This window comes from Dendropsophus ebraccatus, chromosome 13, assembly GCF_027789765.1.
Source record: "Dendropsophus ebraccatus isolate aDenEbr1 chromosome 13, aDenEbr1.pat, whole genome shotgun sequence".
NCBI classification, from domain to species: domain Eukaryota; kingdom Metazoa; phylum Chordata; class Amphibia; order Anura; family Hylidae; genus Dendropsophus; species Dendropsophus ebraccatus.
In genome coordinates, this window is record NC_091466.1 from 80813561 (window position 1) to 80834416 (window position 20856).

Genomic DNA, 20856 nt, shown 5'->3' on the forward strand with positions numbered 1-20856 from the left:
ACTACTGCTACCCCCAACATACTATACTGTGTGTGTCCACCATACTACTGCTTCCCCCAACATACTATACTGTGTATCCGCCATACTACTGCTACCCCCAACATACTATACTGTGTGTCCGCCATACAACTACTACCCCCAACATATTATATTGTGTGTGTGAGCTATACTACTGCTACCCCCAACATACTATACTGTGTGACCGCCATACTACTGCTACCCCCAACATACTATACTGTGTGTCAGCTATACTACTGATACCCCCAACATACTATACTGTGTGTCAGCCATACTACTGCTACCCCCAACATACTATACTGTGTGTGTGTGTGTCCGCCATACTACTGCTACCCCCAACATACTATACTGTGTGTCCACCATACTACTGCTACCCCCAACATACTATACTGTGTGTCCACCATACTACTGCTACCCCCAACATACTATACTGTGTGTCAGCCATACTACTGCTACCCCCAACATACTATACTGTGTGTGTGAGCCATACTACTGCTACCCCCAACATACTATACTGTGTGTCCACCATACTACTGCTACCCCCAACATACTATACTGTGTGTGTGAGCCATACTACTGCTACCCCCAACATACTATACTGTGTGACCGCCATACTACTGCTACCCCAACATACTATACTGTGTGACCGCCATACTACTGCTACCCCCAACATACTATACTGTGTGTCAGCCATACTACTGCTACCCCCAACATACTATACTGTGTGTGTGAGCCATACTACTGCTACCCCCAACATACTATACTGTGTGTCCACCATACTACTGCTACCCCCAACATACTATACTGTGTGTGTGAGCCATACTACTGCTACCCCCAACATACTATACTGTGTGACCGCCATACTACTGCTACCCCCAACATACTATACTGTGTGTGTGTGTGTGTGTCCGCCATACTACTGCTACCCCCAACATACTATACTGTGTGTGTGAGCCATACTACTGCTACCCCCAACATACTATACTGTGTGACCGCCATACTACTGCTACCCCCAACATACTATACTGTGTGACCGCCATACTACTGCTACCCCCAACATACTATACTGTGTGTGTGTGTGTGTGTCCGCCATACTACTGCTACCCCCAACATACTATACTGTGTGTCAGCTATACTACTGCTACCCCCAACATACTATACTGTGTGTCCGCCATACTACTGCTACCCCCAACATACTATACTGTGTGTCAGCCATACTACTGCTACCCCCAACATACTATACTGTGTGTGTGAGCCATACTACTACTAACTAACTACTTTAATAAAAACAAAAAAAGGGGAAAAATTGGCATCATCGCATGTGTAATTGCACTATTAAATTATCACCTTCCTAAACTCGCATGGTATACAGTGTTTGCAAAAAACAAACAAACAAGTAATGCAGTGGTACCTTGGTTTAAGAGTAACTTGGTTTAGGAGCGTTTTGGTTTAAGAGCTCACAGTTTTTCAAAATTGTGACTTGGTGTAAGAGCTCCCTGTACTGGGTGGGAGGGGGAGTGGGGGAGGGGTATGGTCTGCATAGCGGGGTCTACAGCCGTGTACTCTGACCCAGGAAGTCTCCCTCACCTTCCAATCATAGCAGATCCACTTCAGGCTGGGGCTTACATCAGGGGACAGGACTGTGGAGGTAATCTCTTCATAGCTGTAACCCCTCTCTCCCCGGACAGAGAGCGCTGCATGTATTTGCCCACATTTGTCCTGCTCATTCCTTCATGCTCCCTGCAGTCTCTGTCCGCCCTTGTGTTTCCCATCCTCTCCATTACTGTACAGTAACTTATAATATTACATATTCTGCTGTTTCTGAATGTTTGTTTCATCTGTTTTACATGTTATTCAGAATAATAAATCATTATTTTGGGGGTGTGGAACCAATTGTCTGCATTTCTATGATTTCTTATGGGAAAATTTGCTTTGGTATAAAAGAGTGGATTTGGAATACAAGCGCGGCCCTGGAACGAATTATGCTCGTAATCCAAGGCACCACTGTACATGCAAACACGGTACCGAAAAGCTGCAGACCATGGTGCACAAAAATAACTCTCAGACAGCCCTACAGGTTGAAAGATTAAAAAAGTTATGGCAATCAGAATACAGCAATTTTGAACAGTCTTAAAATTGGGGAGCATTATATCTGCAGTCGGGGGGGGGGGGGGGGGGGGCAGCATTATATTGAATTATTATGGGGGTTATATGCTAAGTACCGAAATGGTATCAAGTATCAAAATAAAAAAGTTGGTATTGGTATTAAACTCAAAAATTGGTGACATCACTAATGTATATAATGGCATGCACTGTATGTTATACACATGTGTGATGTGTGTGCGTATATATATATGTGTGTGGGGTGGGTGTATATATGATGTCATGCTTTTTGTGCATTAGGTCCTCCTGTTCACATGAAAAAAATGTTCTGAGGGTGCCTTAACACACACTGGATCTGCAGCGGATGATTTGATTTGGAGCCTCTTCATAGAGGGCAGGGAATTCCCACCCACTGGGGGCGGGCCGGTTGACCTCCAGTGCTTCAGCACGGCCTAGTACCGCTGGATAGAATGGCGCCATACACAGGAACCGGGCCGCGGTTCCTCATGACGGCGCCGTTCTATCGGTGTGTTAAATTCAGGAGGATGTACCTGGTGGTACATCCTCTTTAAAGGGGTGTTCTCACCTGCTAACATGCAGCACACAGCAGTGAACTGAATTTCTGCAGACGAGAAATTCCCTTTAAAAAAAAAAAAACATTCTAAACATTCTATGCTGTTTGCATATGGTGCCACTAAACGATTGCATATGTGACTGGCAATGTGCATGCATCGTTGGTAACATACACGGGTTTATGCAAAGTCGCTGTACTAATGTTAAAGGTTTGGCGCTGGTTGTGTCTTTGTATGTAGGGTGGGCCCTTAGAATCAGTTTCCCTGGTGGGCCCAAGGTACCCAGTCCGACACTGTATACGCTACAATGTGCAGTACTATACGCTACAATGTGCTGTACTATACGCTGTACACTACAATGTGCAGTACTATACGCTACAATGTGCAGTACTATACGCTACAATGTGCTGTACTATACGCTACAATGTGCTGTACTATACGCTACAATGTGCAGTACTATACACTACAATGTGCAGTACTATACGCTACAATGTGCTGTACTATACGCTACAATGTGCAGTACTATACGCTACAATGTGCAGTACTATACACTATACACTACAATGTGCTGTACTATACACTATACACTACAATGTGCTGTACTATACGCTACAATGTGCTGTACTATACGCTACAATGTGCTGTACTATACGCTACAATGTGCTGTACTATACGCTACAATGTGCTGTACTATACGCTACAATGTGCTGTACTATACGCTACAATGTGCTGTACTATACGCTACAATGTGCTGTACTATACGCTACAATGTGCTGTACTATACGCTACAATGTGCTGTACTATACGCTACAATGTGCTGTACTATACGCTACAATGTGCTGTACTATACGCTACAATGTGCAGTACTATACGCTACAATGTGCAGTACTATACGCTACAATGTGCTACACTATCCGCTACAATGTGCTGTACTATCCGCTACAATGTGCTGTACTATACGCTACAATGTGCTGTACTATACGCTACAATGTGCAGTACTATACGCTATACACTACAATGTGCAGTACTATACGCTACAATGTGCAGTACTATACGCTACAATGTGCTGTACTATACGCTACAATGTGCTGTACTATACACTACAATGTGCTGTACTATACGCGATACACTACAATGTGCAGTACTATACGCTACAATGTGCAGTACTATACGCTACAATGTGCTGTACTATACGCTACAATGTGCTGTACTATACGCTACAATGTGCTGTACTATACGCTACAATGTGCTGTACTATACGCTACAATGTGCAGTACTATACGCTACAATGTGCTGTACTATACGCTACAATGTGCTGTACTATACGCTATACACTACAATGTGCAATAGTATACACTACAATGTGCAGTACTATACGCTATACACTACAATGTGCTGTACTAGACACTACAATGTGCTGTACTATACGCTACAATGTGCTGTACTATACGCTACAATGTGCTGTACTATACGCTATACACTACAATGTGCAGTACTATACGCTATACACTACAATGTGCAATACTATACACTACAATGTGCAGTACTATACGCTATACACTACAATGTGCTGTACTATACACTACAATGTGCAATACTATACACTACAATGTGCAGTACTATACGCTATACACTACAATATGCAGTACTATACATTATGCAGTACAATATGCAGTACTATACATTATGCAGTACAATGTGCAGTACTATACATTATACAGTACAATGTGCAGTGCTATACACTACTATGTGCAGTACTATACATTATACAGTACAATATGCAGTACTATACAGCACATAAACGCATGTAAACATTAAACGAGTCTGCAACACTCATCCAAGCCATGGAGATCAGAGAAGGGGGGGGGGGGGGGCTGAAAAGGGTTGAATGGGAGTTGTTGTTACTCGGGGTAAGAATCAAATTTTTTTATTTTTATGTAAATAAAATGTATTATGCTGGAATAACCCCTTAAGGTGTTGGGCAGGCCATATAGAGAAATCACTTCTCTGGCACAAGGAATTTCATCTTCCTGCACAGACTGCAGTGGCAATAGAGAGTCTGTGTAGTACTAGTAGCAGTAGTAGTGTTATCCTGTTCTTTCTATGAAGATTGTGTGCTGGAGAGAACATGACATTGGGTCCATTCTTTCTTCATAGGACTCTAGCCTACAGCGAGAAGTGATGGAGGAAAGGTATGCTCAATACCGAGAGATTGTGGGTTCCCTGCAGCAACAGCTGGAAGATTCCAAGCGTAGAATACAGGAGTACCGGGTAATGTCCTTATGTCTGTGCCGCCGGTACCCGTGTAGGATCCAGGGTACAGGGTAATGTCTTTGTCATGTCTGTGGGGCTTGTACCTGTGCAGTTCTGTGATAAATAGATCGCTGTTAGGTCAAGGAGACACATGATACCTTTCATATAACCGTCTGTGATTCCACAACATATAAAAATGATTTTTGTCAAAGAGGCTCCTGAAGTGCTGAGGTATATAACGGCTCCTCGCACTTCCTCCCATTAGTATTCTCGCTTCCAGATCATTGTCAATCATACAGGCTGGGAGGGGGAGCAAGGAGGTGTCACAGCCCACAGCACTTCAGCAGGTTGGAAGGTGAGTTGCAGCGAACAGATTCAGTAGAAAAATAAAAGTTATGGTATGAAGGTAAGAAGTAAAACTGGCCACATCCTGAAGGGTTTGAGGACAATCGGCCATAAGTGTGTGTATGTACACTACCGTTCAAAAGGTTGGGGTCCCCCAAACAATTTAGTGTTTTCCATGAAAAGTCGCACTTATTCACCACCGCACGTTGTGAAATGAATAGAAAATAGAGACAAGACATTGACAAGGTTAGAAATACTGATTTGTATGTGAAATAACATTGTTCTTCCATCACACTTTGCTTCCGTCCCAGAATCCTCCTCTTGCAGCAATTCCAGCATTGCACACCTTTGGCATTCTAGCTATTAATCTGTTGGGGTAAGCTGGAGAAATTGCCCCCCACGCTTCTAGAAGCAGCTCCCACAAGTTGGATTGGTTGGATGGGCACTTCTGGCGTACCATACGGTCCAGCTGCTCCCACAATGGGGTGGTGATCTGGTGACTGCGCTGGCCACTCCATTCCCTATGATAGAATACCAGCTGCTGCTTCTGCTGGAAATAGTTCTTGCACAATTTGGAGGTGTTTAGGGTCATTGTCCTGTTGTAGGATGAAATTGGCTCCAACCAAGCGCTGCCCACTGGGTATGGCATGGCGGTGCAGAGTGATGGCCTTCCTTATTCACAATCCCTTTTACCCTGTACAAATCTCCCACCTTACCAGCACCAACCCCAGACCATCACATGACCTCCACCATGTATAACAGATGGCGTCAGGCATTCTTCCAGCATCTTCTCATTTCTTCTGCGTCTCACAAACGTTCTTCTTTGTCATCCAAACACCTCAAACTTGGATTCATCCATCGTCCACAACACTTTTTTCCAGTCTTCCTCTGTCCAATCTCTGTGTTCTTTTGCCCATCTTAATCTTTTCTTTTATTGGCCAGTCTCAGATATGGCTTTTTCTTTGCCACTCTGCCCTGAAGGCCAAAATCCTGCAGCCGCCTCTTCCCTGTAGATGGTGACACTGGTGTTTTGCGGGTACTATGTAATGAAGATGCCAGTTGGGGACCTGTGAGGCGTCTGTTTCTCAAACTAGAGACTCTAATGTGCTTATCTTCTTGCTTAGTTGTGCAACACGGCCTCCCACTTTTTCTACTCTGGTTAGAGCCTGTTTGTGCTGTCCTCTGAAGGGAGTAGTACACACAGTTGTAGGAAATCTTCAATTTCTTAGCAATTTCTCGCATGGAATAGCCTTCATTTCTAAGAACAAGAATAGACTGTCGAGTTTCAGATGAAAGTTCTCTTTTTCTGGCCATTTTGAGCGTTTAATTGACCCCACAAATGTGATGCTCCAGAAACACAATCTGCTCAAAGGAAGGTCAGTTTTGTAGCTTCTGTAACAAGCTAGACTGTTTTCAGATGTGTGAACATGATTGCACAAGGGTTTTCTAATCATCAATTATCCTTCTGAGCCAATGAGCAAACACATTGTACCATTAGAAGACTGGAGTGATAGTTGCTGGAAATGGGCCTCTATACACCTATGTAGATATTGCACCAAACACCAGACATTTGCAGCTAGAATAGTCATCTACCACATTAGCAATGTATAGAGTGGATTGGTTTAAAGTTAGGACTAGTTTAAAGTTATCTTCATTGAAAAGTACAGTGCTTTTCCTTCAAAAATAAGGACATTTCAATGTAACACCAAACTTTTGAACTGTAGTGTATATATTTTATACATATAGCTGTTTATTGTCCTGCTTTAACTAATAGATTAGTAGTAAAACTGATGGTAACTCCTCTAAAACAGAAAACAATGGCTCACCTAAGAATCCACATGGCGTTACTGCGGGCCGATCATGTCAGACTAATTGGTTTCTTTGATAATATCAGAAAAGTGCTGGATGAAGGTGCCAGGGATATCACCTACCTGGACTTCAGCAAAGAAGATTAAAGGGGTACTTCTGCTAAAAACCATTCTTTTCAAAATAACTGGTGCCAGAAAGTCTTAGATTTGTAATTTAGTTCTATTAAAAGAAAAAAAATCTACAGTCTTCCAGTACTTATCAGCTGCTGTATGTCCTGCAGAAAGTGGTGTATTCTCTTCAGTGTGGCTCTCTGCTGCCACCTCTATCCATGTCAGGAACTGTCCAGACCAGGAGAGGTTTTTTATGGGAATTTGCTGCTGCTCTGGACAGTTCCTGACATGGACAGAGGTGGCAGTAGAGAGCAATGTGTCAGACTGGAGAGAATACACCACTTCCTGCAGGACATACAGCAGCTGATAAGCACTGGAAGACTGCAGATTTTTTTAAATAAAAATAAATTACAAATCTCTGGCACCAGTTGATCTGAAAGAATTATTATTATTTTTTTGCTGGAGTATCCCTTTAACCCCTTAAGGACCCATGACGTACAGATACGTCATGGGAGCCTGTCACTTAAAGGAGAAGTCCGGCCAAAATTTATTTTTTATTTATTACTTATGGAAAGTTATACAATTTTCTAATGTACATTAATTATGGGAAATGCTCATATAGGGCTATTTCCTTTAATTTAGTGTATCAGGAAGTGTTAGAGTTCTCTCAGAAGCAGTGATGTCACGACCAACGGTGTAATTCCTATGGAGTGTCCAGCAGGGGGCGCTCTCTATATAGAAGTCAATGAGTACCATTTGACTTCTATATATAGTGCGCCCCTGCTGGACACTCCATAGGAATTACAATGGATGTGTGTATGTAATGTAATGTACTGTACTTGTAAGTGTCCTTGCTCCCTAAAGTATCCCATAAACGTAATCAATAAATACATTTGCTGGGCACCGAGCAGGGAGGGAGAGAGGTGCCATCTACCTCCCCCCTCCTTGCTAGGTGCTGGGAACATATACAAAGTACTACTCCCCCATTATTTGCAGATAATGGGGGAGTAGTACCTGTGCTATCTTATCGCCGCCTGCGCCGCCGCTCACACAAGTGCCGCCCGCTCCACCGCCGCCGCTCACAGTAGTGCCCCCTCCTCCTTGAAACACTATGGCCCCGCTAACTCCCCGCCGCCTGCCCGTGCCGCTCCTCACACTATCCCGCCGGCCACCTCTCTCTGCTCCTGCAGGCCAGCCGTGTCAGCCCTCACCCACCCCGGCCGGGAGCACGGCGCTCCTGGTGCTTCCTGGTGTCCCAGGCCGGTGTGGGTGAGGGCTGACGCGGCCGGCCTGCAGGAGCAGAGAGCGGTGGCCGGCCGGATAGTGTGAGGAGCGGCACGGCAGGCGGCGGGGAGTCAGCGGGGCCATAGTGTTTCGCGGCACTTGTGTGAGCGGCGAAGCGGGCGGCACTTGTGTGAGCGGCGGCACTTGTGTGAGCGGCGGTGCGGGGGGCGATAAGCTAGCACAGGTACTACGGATAATGGGTGAGTAGTACTTTGTATATGTTCCCAGCACCGAGCAGGGAGGGAGGGGGGAGGTAGATGGCACCTCTCTCCCTCCCTGCTCGGTGCCCTGCAAATGTATTTATTGATTACATTTATGGGATACTTTAGGGAGCAAGGACACTTGCTCCCCAAAGTATTCCATAAATGTATTCAATCGCAAAGTACAGTACATTACATACACACATCCATTGTAATTCCAATGGAGTGTCCAGCAGGGGCGCACTATATATATAGAAGTCAATGGTACTCTGACTTCTATATAGAGAGCGCTCCCTGCTGGACACTCCATAGGAATTACACCATTGATCGTGACGTTACTGCTTCTGAGAGAATTCTAACACTTCCTGATACACTAAATTAAGGGAAATAGCAGTATATGAGGATTTCCCATAATTAATGTACATTAGAAAATTGTATAACTTTCCATAATTAATAACATATAAAAAATAAATTTTGGCCGGACTTCTCCTTTAAGGATCCATGATGTACCTGTACCGCTGTGGGTCCGGCTGTGCTTTTAAGTGAGCTTACTTTACAGTGCGTGGGGAGCGGCTGCTATCAGCAGACAGATCTTCACTGTAAATGATGGTCCACCACATGATCGCAGCACTTACAACAGTGACAGGAGGTCCCTTACCTTTCTACCAGCAGTCAGATCAGTGATCATTGTATAGTGGCTGCCACAGGCCGGCTGTATGTAATGATCACAGATTACACTGATCCCTGCTATGGTATTGCCACAGGCAGGCTGTATGTAATGATCACAGATTACACTGATCCCTGCTATGGTATTGCCACAGGCAGGCTGTATGTAATGATTACAGATAACACTGATCAGTGCTATGGCCACAGGCAGGCTGTATGTAATGATCACAGATTACACTGATCCCTGCTATGGTATTGCCACAGGCAGGCTGTATGTAATGATTACAGATAACACTGATCAGTGCTATGGCCACAGGCAGGCTGTATGTAATGATCACAGATACCACTGATCAGTGCTATGGCCACAGGCAGGCTGTATGTAATGATTACAGATAAAACTGATCAGTGATATGGCCACAGGCAGGCTGTATGTAATGATTACAGATAACACTGATCAGTGCTATGCTATGGCCACAGGCAGGCTGTATGTAATGATCACAGATAACACTGATCAGTGCTATGGCTACAGGCAGGCTGTATGTAATGATCACAGATAACACTGATCAGTGCTATGGCCACAGGCAGGCTGTATGTAATGATCACAGATACCACTGATCAGTGATATGGCCACAGGCAGGCTGTATGTAATGATCACAGATTACACTGATCCCTGCTATGGTATTGCCACAGGCAGGCTGTATGTAATGATTACAGATAAAACTGATCAGTGCTATGGCCACAGGCAGGCTGTATGTAATGATTACAGATAAAACTGATCAGTGCTATGGCCACAGGCAGGCTGTATGTAATGATCACAGATAACACTGATCAGTGCTATGGCTACAGGCAGATTCTATGCCAGTGGTGTCAAATTCAAATACACAGTGGGCCAAAAGTAAAAAAATTGGACAAAGTCGCGGGCCAACTTTGATAATTTTTGAAGCGCGAATGCGGCGGTCCTGGCACTGTCAGTAGTGTGCGTCTCCCAGCGCTGTGCAATATGATAAATTGCTATGACATGATTAGAGCCCAACCCATGTAATAGCCAACCCCCCCCCCCCATTTTGCCCCATGTAGTAGCCAACCCAACCAAATTGCCCGACATCGTAGCCAGCCCTCCAAAATAGTTTCCTACAGTAGCCAGCCCTCCAAAATAGTTTCCTACAGTAGCCAGCCCTCCCTAATAGTCTCATATAGTAGCCAACCCACCCCGATAGTCTCTTATATAGTAGCCAGCCCTCCCTCTTAGTCTTATATAGTAGCCATCCCTCCCCCATAGTCTTATAGTCGCCAGCCCTCCCCTGTAGTCTTATATAGTAGCCAGCCCTCCAAAATTGTTTCCTACAGTAGCCAGCCCTCCCTAATAGTCTTATATAGTAGGATAGTGACATAGGAGAAGGGTTGGTAGGTAAGGATAGTGACATTGGAGATGGGTTGGTGGGAAAGGATAGTGACATAGGAGAAGGGTTGGTAGGTTAAGGATAGTGACATAGGAGAAGGGTCGGTAGGTTAAGGATAGTGACATAGGAGAAGGTTTAGTGGGTAAGGATGGTGACATAGGAGAAGGGTCGGTAGGTAAGGATGGTGACATAGGAGAAGGGTTGGTAGGTAAGGATAGTGACATAGGAGATGGGTTGGTGGGAAAGGATAGTGACATAGGAGAAGGTTTGGTAGGTAAGGATAGTGACATAGGAGAAGGGTCGGTAGATAAGGATAGTGACATAGGAGAAGGTTTAGTGGGTAAGGTTGGTGACATAGGAGAAGGGTTGGTAGGTAAGGATGGTGACATAGGAGAAGGGTCGGTAGGTTAGGAGAGTGACAGAGGAGAAAGGTCGGTAGGCAAGGATAGTCGCACAATAGGGCTGATATTCCTGGAGTTGTCAATAATATGGAGAATGATTTAGATTTGCTAGATAAGTGGCCCAAACAATAGAAACTGCACTTTAACCCCTTAACAACATCGGGCGTAGGTGTACGCCCCCGCAGCGTGGTACTTAACACAAACGGGCGTACACTTACGCCCGATATGTACCGGATCGCTGTGTGTAAACACACGGCGATCCGGTAACGATGGCTGCTGTATTACACCCCCCGTGCTGACTATCGCTGTAATTGGCTGATTTATTCAAATCAGCCAACTACAACGATTTTCCGGTTCCCGGGTCATCGGTGACCCGTGGCCCCGGAAATCAATGGTGATAGGTACTGTCCGAGACAGCACCAATCACCATTAGTGTGTATAGTGAAGGGGGCCATGGTGCCACCCTCCCGATCGCCACTATTGGCCGGCCAAGCCCGGCCGGTCAATAGAGGCGATATAAGTAATAATAAATATTATTACTTTTCTCTGCACACCTTAGTCAGTTAGCTGAGGTGTGCAGAGAAGGTGTGTGTGGTATGTGAGCACCATACTCAGCAGATCCCGGCGCTGGAGAGAAGATCTGCGGTTCGCCGGCGTCCACGTTGTTCTCAGTCGTCTCCCCTCGTCTCAGCTCCCGTCTGTTTTCTTTGTAGATCTTCGTCCAGGTACTTGTACTGCCCCCTACCGGCTGATCAGTGTATATAATACACTAATCAGTGGCTTTGGGGTAAAGAGGTAGCTTTTTTTTTTTTTGCGCCCTTCCGCCGCTGCTCAGCATTGCACGCAAGTGCGCCACTGATCAGCAACTCCTCTTTTTTGCCGTAGGGTTTTTTTCCCCCCCTTTTCCTCCCATTTTTTTTCTATATTCTACCGCCACTGTCTGCTGATAAGTACCGCACATAAGTGCGATACTTATCAGAAACTCCTTTTTTGGCGTAGGTTTTTTTTTTCCCCCCTTACTGTGAAAAACGCTCATAAAACACTACATTACACTACACTATCCCACATAACACATTACATTACTTGAAATAAAGTTTTACACTACACCACATTACATTTATATACCCCCCATATACCAATCCCCGAATAATGTCCCAGAGAGTGTTTTCGGTGGAGGAGGCATACGCGCTTATTGCCTCCGACATGGCCAGTGAGTATGAATGGGGGGATCCTTTTTTCCTCCATTCATCCTCATTATCATCATAATCATCCAGTGATGATGACTTTCCACCTAGGCGTCCAAGGAGGACGCCTCGGGCTGCTCCCCAGACATCCCATCCCGCTCCCTGCCCCCCAGACAGGTGATGCCATCTGGACCCCAGACCCCCAAAATTATTAGCCCCGGATTCCTGGCTTTATGGCAACGGCAGGAATCCAAATTAACCCCACAGGTCTCAGAGAAAAGACTTTTTCAAGCTCTATTTCTCTGATGACCTTATCAATTTGATGGTGGCGCAAACAAACCTGTACGCGCACCAATTTATAGCCCAGAACCCCTCCTCTTCTTTTGCTAGGCCCATGGCGTGGACCCCTACTGATGCAGCCGAAATGACAACATTTTGGGGGCTCCTGGTGCACATGGGCCTAGTAAAGAAAACAAAAAACAAAAAAAAACAATTTGGCAATACTGGAGTGGGGATATTATGTATAATACCCCACTTTACAGTATGGCCATGGGACTGTTTCGATTTGAAGCCCTCCTAAAATTCTTGCAATACAATGACAATGCAAGGTGCCCCCCGCGAGATGATCCCTCGTATGACCGACTGTACAAAGTACGGCCGGTCATAGAGCACTTCTCAGCCAAACTTATTGAGATGTATATCCCAGAGAAATACATCTCAGTAGATAAGTCCCTCCTGAGCTTCAAAGGAAGACTCCATTTCCGCCAGTACCTTCCCAATAAAAGATAACGGTATGGCGTGAAACTATACAAACTCTGTGAGAGTACCTCAGGGTACACTTACAGATTTAGAGTATATGAGGGTAGGGACACCCAAATCCAGCCCCCAGAATGCCCCCCCATCCTCGGAGTTAGTGGGAAGATCGTTTGGGAACTGATCTTCCCACTGCTGGATAAAGGTTATCACCTGTACGTTGATAACTTTTATACCAGCATCCCCCTTTTTCAGTCCCTCGCTACCCGAGCTACTGTAGCTTGCGGCACGATCCGAAAAAATCAGAGGCCTCCCAAGTCACCCTGTTGGACAACTGATGCAAAGGGGGGAGAGCAGGGCCTATGCCTGTGAAAATATGTTGTTGGTCAAATATAAGGACAAACGCAATGTCCTTATTTTGACCACAATTCACAGGAATAGCGCCACCCCTGTCCCTGTACGTGGTACCACAGGTGAACTAGAGTACAATCAGTATATGGGCGGAGTTGATTTCTCAGATCAAGTCCTCAAACCATATAACGCCACGAGAAAAACCAGACGGTGGTATAAAAAGGTGGCCGTATATCTGGTACGATGTACAACGCTTTTGTGCTGTACCGATGCGCCAGCTGTTCCAGTAAGCAGTGATCAAAGCCCTGCTTTTCGGCAGCCACGGAGCGGGCCCCAGCGCTTCTGGATATGAAGGACCCCGTATCAAACAGGGACAACACTTTCCAGATGACGTCCTCCACACTGGAAAAAAGGGGAGATCTCAAAAGTAGTGCAGAGTGTGGCGTAACAGGGGGATCAGGAAGGACACCATTTAGCAGTGTGACACCTGTCCTGATCACCCCGGCCTCTGCATAAAGGATTGCTTCAAGGCGTACCACACGTCATCGGAGTTCTACATTTTCTAAATTCTGTCCCTTATTCCTATTTCAGGGGTCACGTTGATCCTGGGATTATTCTGATTGCCAATATGGAGTCAGGAAGGAATTTTTCCCCTGTGATGAGATTACTGTCGTCTGCCTCACAAGGGTTTTTTGCCTTCCTCTGGATCAACACAGATTGAATTTGATGGACACCTGTCATTTCCAACCTTATAAACTAATAATTGGCCTAATACCCCCAAATAAATTAGAATTGTCCCTTTTCCCCAGCTAAGTAGGTATGGCCTCTGTGCGGCCAGGACAGTAGAAACCCCCCACAAGTGACCCCATTCTGGAAACTACACCCCATAAGGAATCTAACAAGGGGGGCAGCGGGGATATGGCCCCCTGGTGACGGCCACATTTGTGCCGTGAAAATGAAAAAATGGTACTTTGCATCTTCACAGCACATGTTCTACATATGTGCCCATCAGCAGTGGGGTCCATATCCTCACTGCACCCCTTGTTGGATTCCTTATGGGGTGTAGCTTTCAAAATGGAAACCCTTGTGAAAATGAAAAATTCACGGCTAGGCCAATGTTTAAGTGTAAAAAATTTTATTTTTAAACATCATTGATCTAGTCTTGACATTTCTCATTTGCACAAGGGGTTAAAAGAGAAGAAACAGAACAAAACATGTAGAGAAATTTCCCCTGAGTATGGAAATACCCCACATGTGGACTTAAGGCGCTATGCGGGTGCAGGGTAAGCCTCCAATGGGAAGGAGCGCCATTTAGCTTTTTGGGGCTGGATTTGGATAGAATGGATTTTGAGGACCATGTTACATTTAAAAACTCCCTGTGTTGCCAAAGCAGTGAACCCCCCCCCCCCCCCCCCCACAAGTGACCCCATTATGCAAACTACACCCCTCAGGGAATGTAACAAGGGGTGTAGTGAGCATATGGACCCCACTGGTGACGGGCACAAATGTGGAACAATGTGGCGTGAAAATGAAATGGGTTAAAAGAGAAAAAAAAAAAGAGTTCGTAAATACCCCACATGTGGACATAAAGCGCCATGTCGGCGCAGGACGAGCCTCCAAAGGGAAGGAGCGCCATTTTGCTTTTGGAAGCTGGATTTCACTGGAATGGATTTCATGGGCCATGTCGCATTTACAGAGCCCTCGTGCTGCCAAGACACTGGAAAACCCCCACAAGTGACCCCATTCTGTAAACTACACCCCTCAAGGAATCTAACAAGGGGTGCAGTGAGGATATGGATCCCTTGATAACAGGCACTTTTGTGCCGTGAAAGTGAAAAAATGATTTTTTTCACTTTCACGTCACATTGTTCCACATTTGTGCCCGTCACCAGTGGGGTCCATATGCTCACTGCACAGGGGAAATGAGCACCTGCACAGACCCTACGTAAATGAAGTGTGGTATACCATTGCAACCATGAAACCTATGGAGAGACAGAAATGGCTGCACATCGCACCCATGGTTGACACGAAAGCTTGTTCCGCTACATTAAAAACAATCATCGGATATTAGTATATAATTTGATCAAACCATATTGCCTCATGTACCACGTGCAATTCTCTGATACACGAGTCCCTAACCAAACAACACTGTCAGTTAGCGAACGCAAACCCCGCAAAGCGTGCCCAAGCAGGGAAGGGAGGTCACAGAACCCCAATGTCACAGGACCAAACCCCAAGGGCCCCCCAAACCCCGCAGGCTCCGCCGGCAGGGAAAGCAGCCACCAAGCAACACAAGTCTGAAAAAGCTGTTACCTCTCACCATTGCTCCTGCAGGTAGAATGGGAGAAAAAAAAGAAAGTACTTCCCATATGTACACAGGTGCTTCCCGCTAATTTGGATCACGTGTCTTACAAAGGAGGAGTGCTAGCCACAAAAAAAAGAGACAGAATACATAAAATGCACACGCCTGGAGGACAGAAATAGTGTAGGGACTCATGTGGCCCAGGGGACCTGCACGTGGTACATGGGGCAGTATGGTTTGATCAAATTATATACTAACATCCTGGCCTTGGTTTTTCAATATAGCCGAGTGGCATTAGTGTCAGCCATAGGTGTGATGTGCAGCTGCTCCTTCTCTCCATGTCCATATTTAAATGAGATTGTTTATTGTTAACCTGAAATCTCTCACAATATTACATAGTACAATAGTCGTTTACTCCATCTGATCCTGACAAATGAAGGAACAATGTGGAATTACACTGAATGATTATTATTTTGGTGTCGGAACCAAACAAAGAACGATTTCTTGTTGGCCATTTTTGCATTTATATGTAACAATTACTAAATTCGAACACTATAGCGATTAATTTGCACGATAACAAGGCCTTGCGGGGAGGTCATGAACTAGTGACCGCCTACGTCCTGTCAACTCTCAAATGTGTTAGGGTAGGCATACACCATCAATAACATTAAATAATATAGGGGAGATTGGAGATTACAGGTCAGATTGGATTAATCTCCCCTGTAATCTGACCTGTAATATTCCCCTGTAATCCTGTATATCCTGTGTACTGGGGTACAATGTAAGGACACTGAAAAGGTTGCTTTTTGCTGACTTGGCGTAAGTGTTATTGGGAGGTGGAGCGTGGCTCTTTGTACATCTATAACTCCCCTGACAGAGGCCTCAGGCTTCTCCACCCAGCCCAATGCACTGCACACTTATTATAGGTTCAGTCTTGTATCGGTGCCAGAGCACACTTATCACCTCACAAGGTCTGCATGCAATTGCAGGCGCCGACCCTGGCACCCTGCACCGATGACAAATACAACTCAACCCTTCAATCATTTCAGTGTCCATCCCATAGACTATAGTAGTAGGCAATGGCCTCCATCCACCAGAGGATTCTACTGATCGGGTCCATGCAGGGCGGAGGACTGTGTTACAACCACATCCACTGTCATTAGTACTACTATGATCTTGACTGCAATTTTTATAGAAATAGTTGATTTGAGCTATTTGGCCTCTCTTGGGGGTTTTATAGAGAAACATGTTACATCCCAGGTGGAAGACCTGAGAACGGACAGCCGCACTCTCAGAAACCTATGGTCAGTTCTGTAAGGTTACATCTTTGTGGTTTAGCGGTGCGTCATCTCTGCTAGGAGTTGTACCTTCTGCAGATCACGTTGCGGCATCTCCCAGCACTCACTGATTTTACTCTTCTTTTTTGTGCCCTTAAAGGAGGAAAAACTAAAGGCGGACGTCCAGAGCGCCCGGCTGTCGGCTTTATCCGCATCCTTAAAGGGGAACAGCAGCTTTTTGTCCAGCTCTCTGCGTTCAGACACCCACTGTAAGTGATCAGTGAATGACACACCACACAACACGTCGCCTATCTGCCAAATATAATGATCAGCAGATCCAGACAAGGGCCACAAATGTATAGAGTGTGTACATCCAGCTGCCTGTTACCATAGGAGCTGCTAGGACCAGGTCCATACACAGCTATCCTAATGTAGATATCTACGTACCAGCAGAATAGTGAGTGCAGCTCTGGGGTATAATACAGGATGTAACTCAGGATCAGTAATGTATGTACACAGTGACCCCCACCAGCAGAATAGTGAGTGCAGCTCTGGAGTACAATACAGGATGTAACTCAGGATCAGTAATGTATGTACACAGTGACCCCACCAGCAGAATAGTGAGTGCAGCTCTGGGGTATAATACAGGATGTAACTCAGGATCAGTAATGTATGTACACAGTGACCCCCACCAGCAGAATAGTGAGTGCAGCTCTGGGGTATAATACAGGATGTAACTCAGGATCAGTAATGTAATGTATGTACACAGTGACCCCACCAGCAGAATAGTGAGTGCAGCTCTGGAGAATAATACATGATATAAATTAGGATCAGTAATGTATGTACACAGTGACCCCACCAGCAGAATAGTGAGTGCAGCTCTGGAGTATAATATAGCATGTAATTTAGGATCGGTACAGGATCAGTAATGTAATGTATGTACACAGTGACCCCACCAGCAGAATAGTGAGTGCAGCTCTGGAGTATAATACAGGATGTAACTCAGGATCAGTAATATCATGTCGTACACAGTAAGTCCACTATCTAGGTAGAGTTGCTGGATATTTAGGCTATAAGACTGGGTTCAGGTGTGAGGTGTTTGTATGGTTGTATTAGACTGAGGTGGAGATGGCTGGGGGGGGGGATCTGCTCTGGGGGGGTATTTAAGCTGTGATGTGACAAGTAAATTTTGTGTGTAAACTCCATCTCGTCATGTAAATGTTTCCACTACTCAGTGTGAATGCGGTGCAGACATAACCACTTCCTTTTTACTCCCAGCAGTGCGGTGACCGAGTGAAAAGGTCTTTCTGACCCCGGTTACTTAGTGAAGTGCTCATTCTAGCCAAGGAAGTACATTCATCTGCGTACAGATAATCACATCAGGCCACATTCCTGGATCTCGTCCCAGTAGTAGTATTGTGCGTATTAGGGTGGGGGGTTACTCTCTAGGTGGGCTGTATTCCTTGGCCTTCCCCAATCCATGATGCTGAGGTCTGGGTAGGGATACTTGATCTCCTGTCAGGCTCTCTGTGGATGGTTGCATACGGTGTGTTAGGTTTCATTTCCTTTTACAAATACTGTAAGGAGGATAGTGTGAGGGTACTATACTACAAATGAATGGGTTTAGTGCGGCTCAGTCATTGCTGGATCGTAGTTTCCTGTTATACATGAATATCCTGAACATATAGGATCCATATGAAATATAAATGGGAGGATTCAGGCAGAGGACTCCGTGAAATGGATTTATTGATCCTATTTTGACCCAATGATTATTATTCTTTCGACCCATGTGATTTTTTGGGGTTTGACTGGGAAAGCTTAGGAAGCTTTGGGGGGCAGATTGATGGCGTAGTAAAGGGATCTCCATCCTGTGCCTCTCCAGCTATTGCAGGAAGTCGTAGCTTCTGAACTGCCCAAGAGCCACAAGTTAGTTCTGGCTTACGTTTAAATTTCTCAGATCCCTACAATTCTTCATTTTCCATCAACTTCAGTAACTGACTGTTCATAGAAGAGAAAATAGAGGTGGTGGTCTGAACACTCTAAAGTTATTAAGGAGTAAGCAGCTACAAACGGCGCGGGTGCTTCCTCACAGTCTAATCAGCATCCAATCATGGGAACATATCACATCACATGTTACCAGACTTTAAGGTGGTGTACTAGCAGGAGGAGTGCTCTCACAAACGAGTACAGAGCACTGGAAAAATGAATGCATTTTAACATGGGCCCCACACCATGCAACAACTCACCATAACCAAAGGCGTACTACACCAAAGAACACAGTGCTCCAATGTTTTATACGTAAGTCTATCCGCTAAAAAACCCAGATGGTATATGAAGGTATTCTGTCAGTCCTGCCCCCAGTGCACCTAACCTCCTTACCTGCACAGGCAATACAAATACAAGTTTCCTGAAAAAGAGCCGAGGAGGGAGGTGTCAGAATTGCCTTCATCCCCAGCGCCCTGTGCACTATAGGGACATAACATGTTAGTTTGTCTTTTAAAGGGGTTATCCAGCGCTACAAAAACATGGCCACTTTTCCCCCTACTGTTGTCTCCAGTTCAGGTGTGGTTTGCAATTGAAGTGACTGTACCATCAGGCCCAGGCTAAAGCACTGGAGGCGGCCGACCCCCCCCTTAGTGAGAGGAAACCCCCGCCCCTCTATGATAGGGTTCCATTGATTCTAATGGAGTTACGTCATGGAGGGGCTGGAGTTTCTTCCCACTGGGGGTGGGTCGGCCTGCCTCCAGTGCTTCAGCCTGGGCCTGGTGGGACAGTAACTTTAAGCTCCATTTACTTCAATGGAACAGAGTTTCAAAACCGCACCTAATCTGGAGACAACAGTAGGGGGAAAGTGTCCATGTTTTTGTAGCGCTGAATAACCCCTTTAAGCTCCATTCACTTCAATGGAACTGAGCAGCAAAACCCCGCCCAAGCTGGATATCCCCTTTAACCCTTAGACGACCCAGGGCGTATAGTTACGCCATGGAAGTCTGTCCCCAGACGACCTAGGGCGTAACTATACGTCCTGGGTGTTTCTCCGGCTATGAAGCGCGCTCCAGAGCGGAGCGCACTTCATAGCAGGTGGAGGCCGGCTGCAATCAGCAGCCGGGACCTCACCGGTAATGACCCGCTGCAGTGATCGTGCTGCCGCGTGTCATTAACTCCTTAAACGCCGCGATCGCGCCGCGGCGTTTAAGTGTGAGTGACAGGGGCAGTCCCCTGTCACTTACCGATCGGGACCCCCGCAGTTATACTGCGGGGGTCCTGATCGTTAAAACGGACCGCCGGAGGTCTCTTACCTTCCTCCGTGCGGTCCGATCTGCTGCACTGAGCCTGCACAGGCAGGCTAAATGAGCAGAACGCCGATAACACTGATCAATGCTATGCCTATGGCATAGAAATGATCAGTATATGAAATCAAAGTATTGAATTTAAAAGTCCCTCAAAGGGACTTCAAATGTGTAAAAAAAAAAAAAGTTAAAAACACTAACACACTACCCCAAAGCCCCTCCCCCAATAAAAGTTGAAATCACCCCCCCTATCCCATTATATAAATTAAAACATAAAAATAAACAAATACATATATAATATACCGTAGCGTGCGTAATTGTCCGATCTATTAAAATATGTCTAATTGCGAACGGAGAACGACGTACACGAAAAGAGGGAAAAAAGTGCGCGGAGAACCGATTTAATGTTACATTATGGGTGCGTTCACACCTACAGGATCTGCAGCAGATTTGATGCTGTGTTCAGTTATTTAAATGAAATCTGCTGCAGATCCTGTAGGTGTGAACGCACCATATATATATATATAAAAATAAAAAG

General features: G+C 45.5%; 1 protein-coding gene and 1 long non-coding RNA gene across 7 annotated transcripts in view; one reads left to right on the top strand and one right to left on the bottom strand.

Moving 5' to 3' along the window:
* The window catches only part of CEP128 (centrosomal protein 128), a 119619-nt gene that overhangs the window by 86778 nt on the left and 11985 nt on the right, over window positions 1-20856 (top strand). For all 6 annotated transcript variants that reach the window (XM_069951294.1, XM_069951299.1, XM_069951297.1 and 3 more), the window contains 2 exons: window positions 4851-4964; window positions 17189-17297. In XM_069951294.1, the coding sequence (XP_069807395.1) occupies window positions 4851-4964; window positions 17189-17297 (223 nt within the window). The remainder of the gene's footprint in view (window positions 1-4850; window positions 4965-17188; window positions 17298-20856) is intronic.
* LOC138771515 (uncharacterized) overlaps window positions 4647-20856 on the bottom strand; it is a 118875-nt gene continuing 102665 nt past the window's right edge. Inside the window, exon 3 of the long non-coding RNA XR_011359635.1 lies at window positions 4647-5060. This is a non-coding gene — a long non-coding RNA (uncharacterized lncRNA). The remainder of the gene's footprint in view (window positions 5061-20856) is intronic.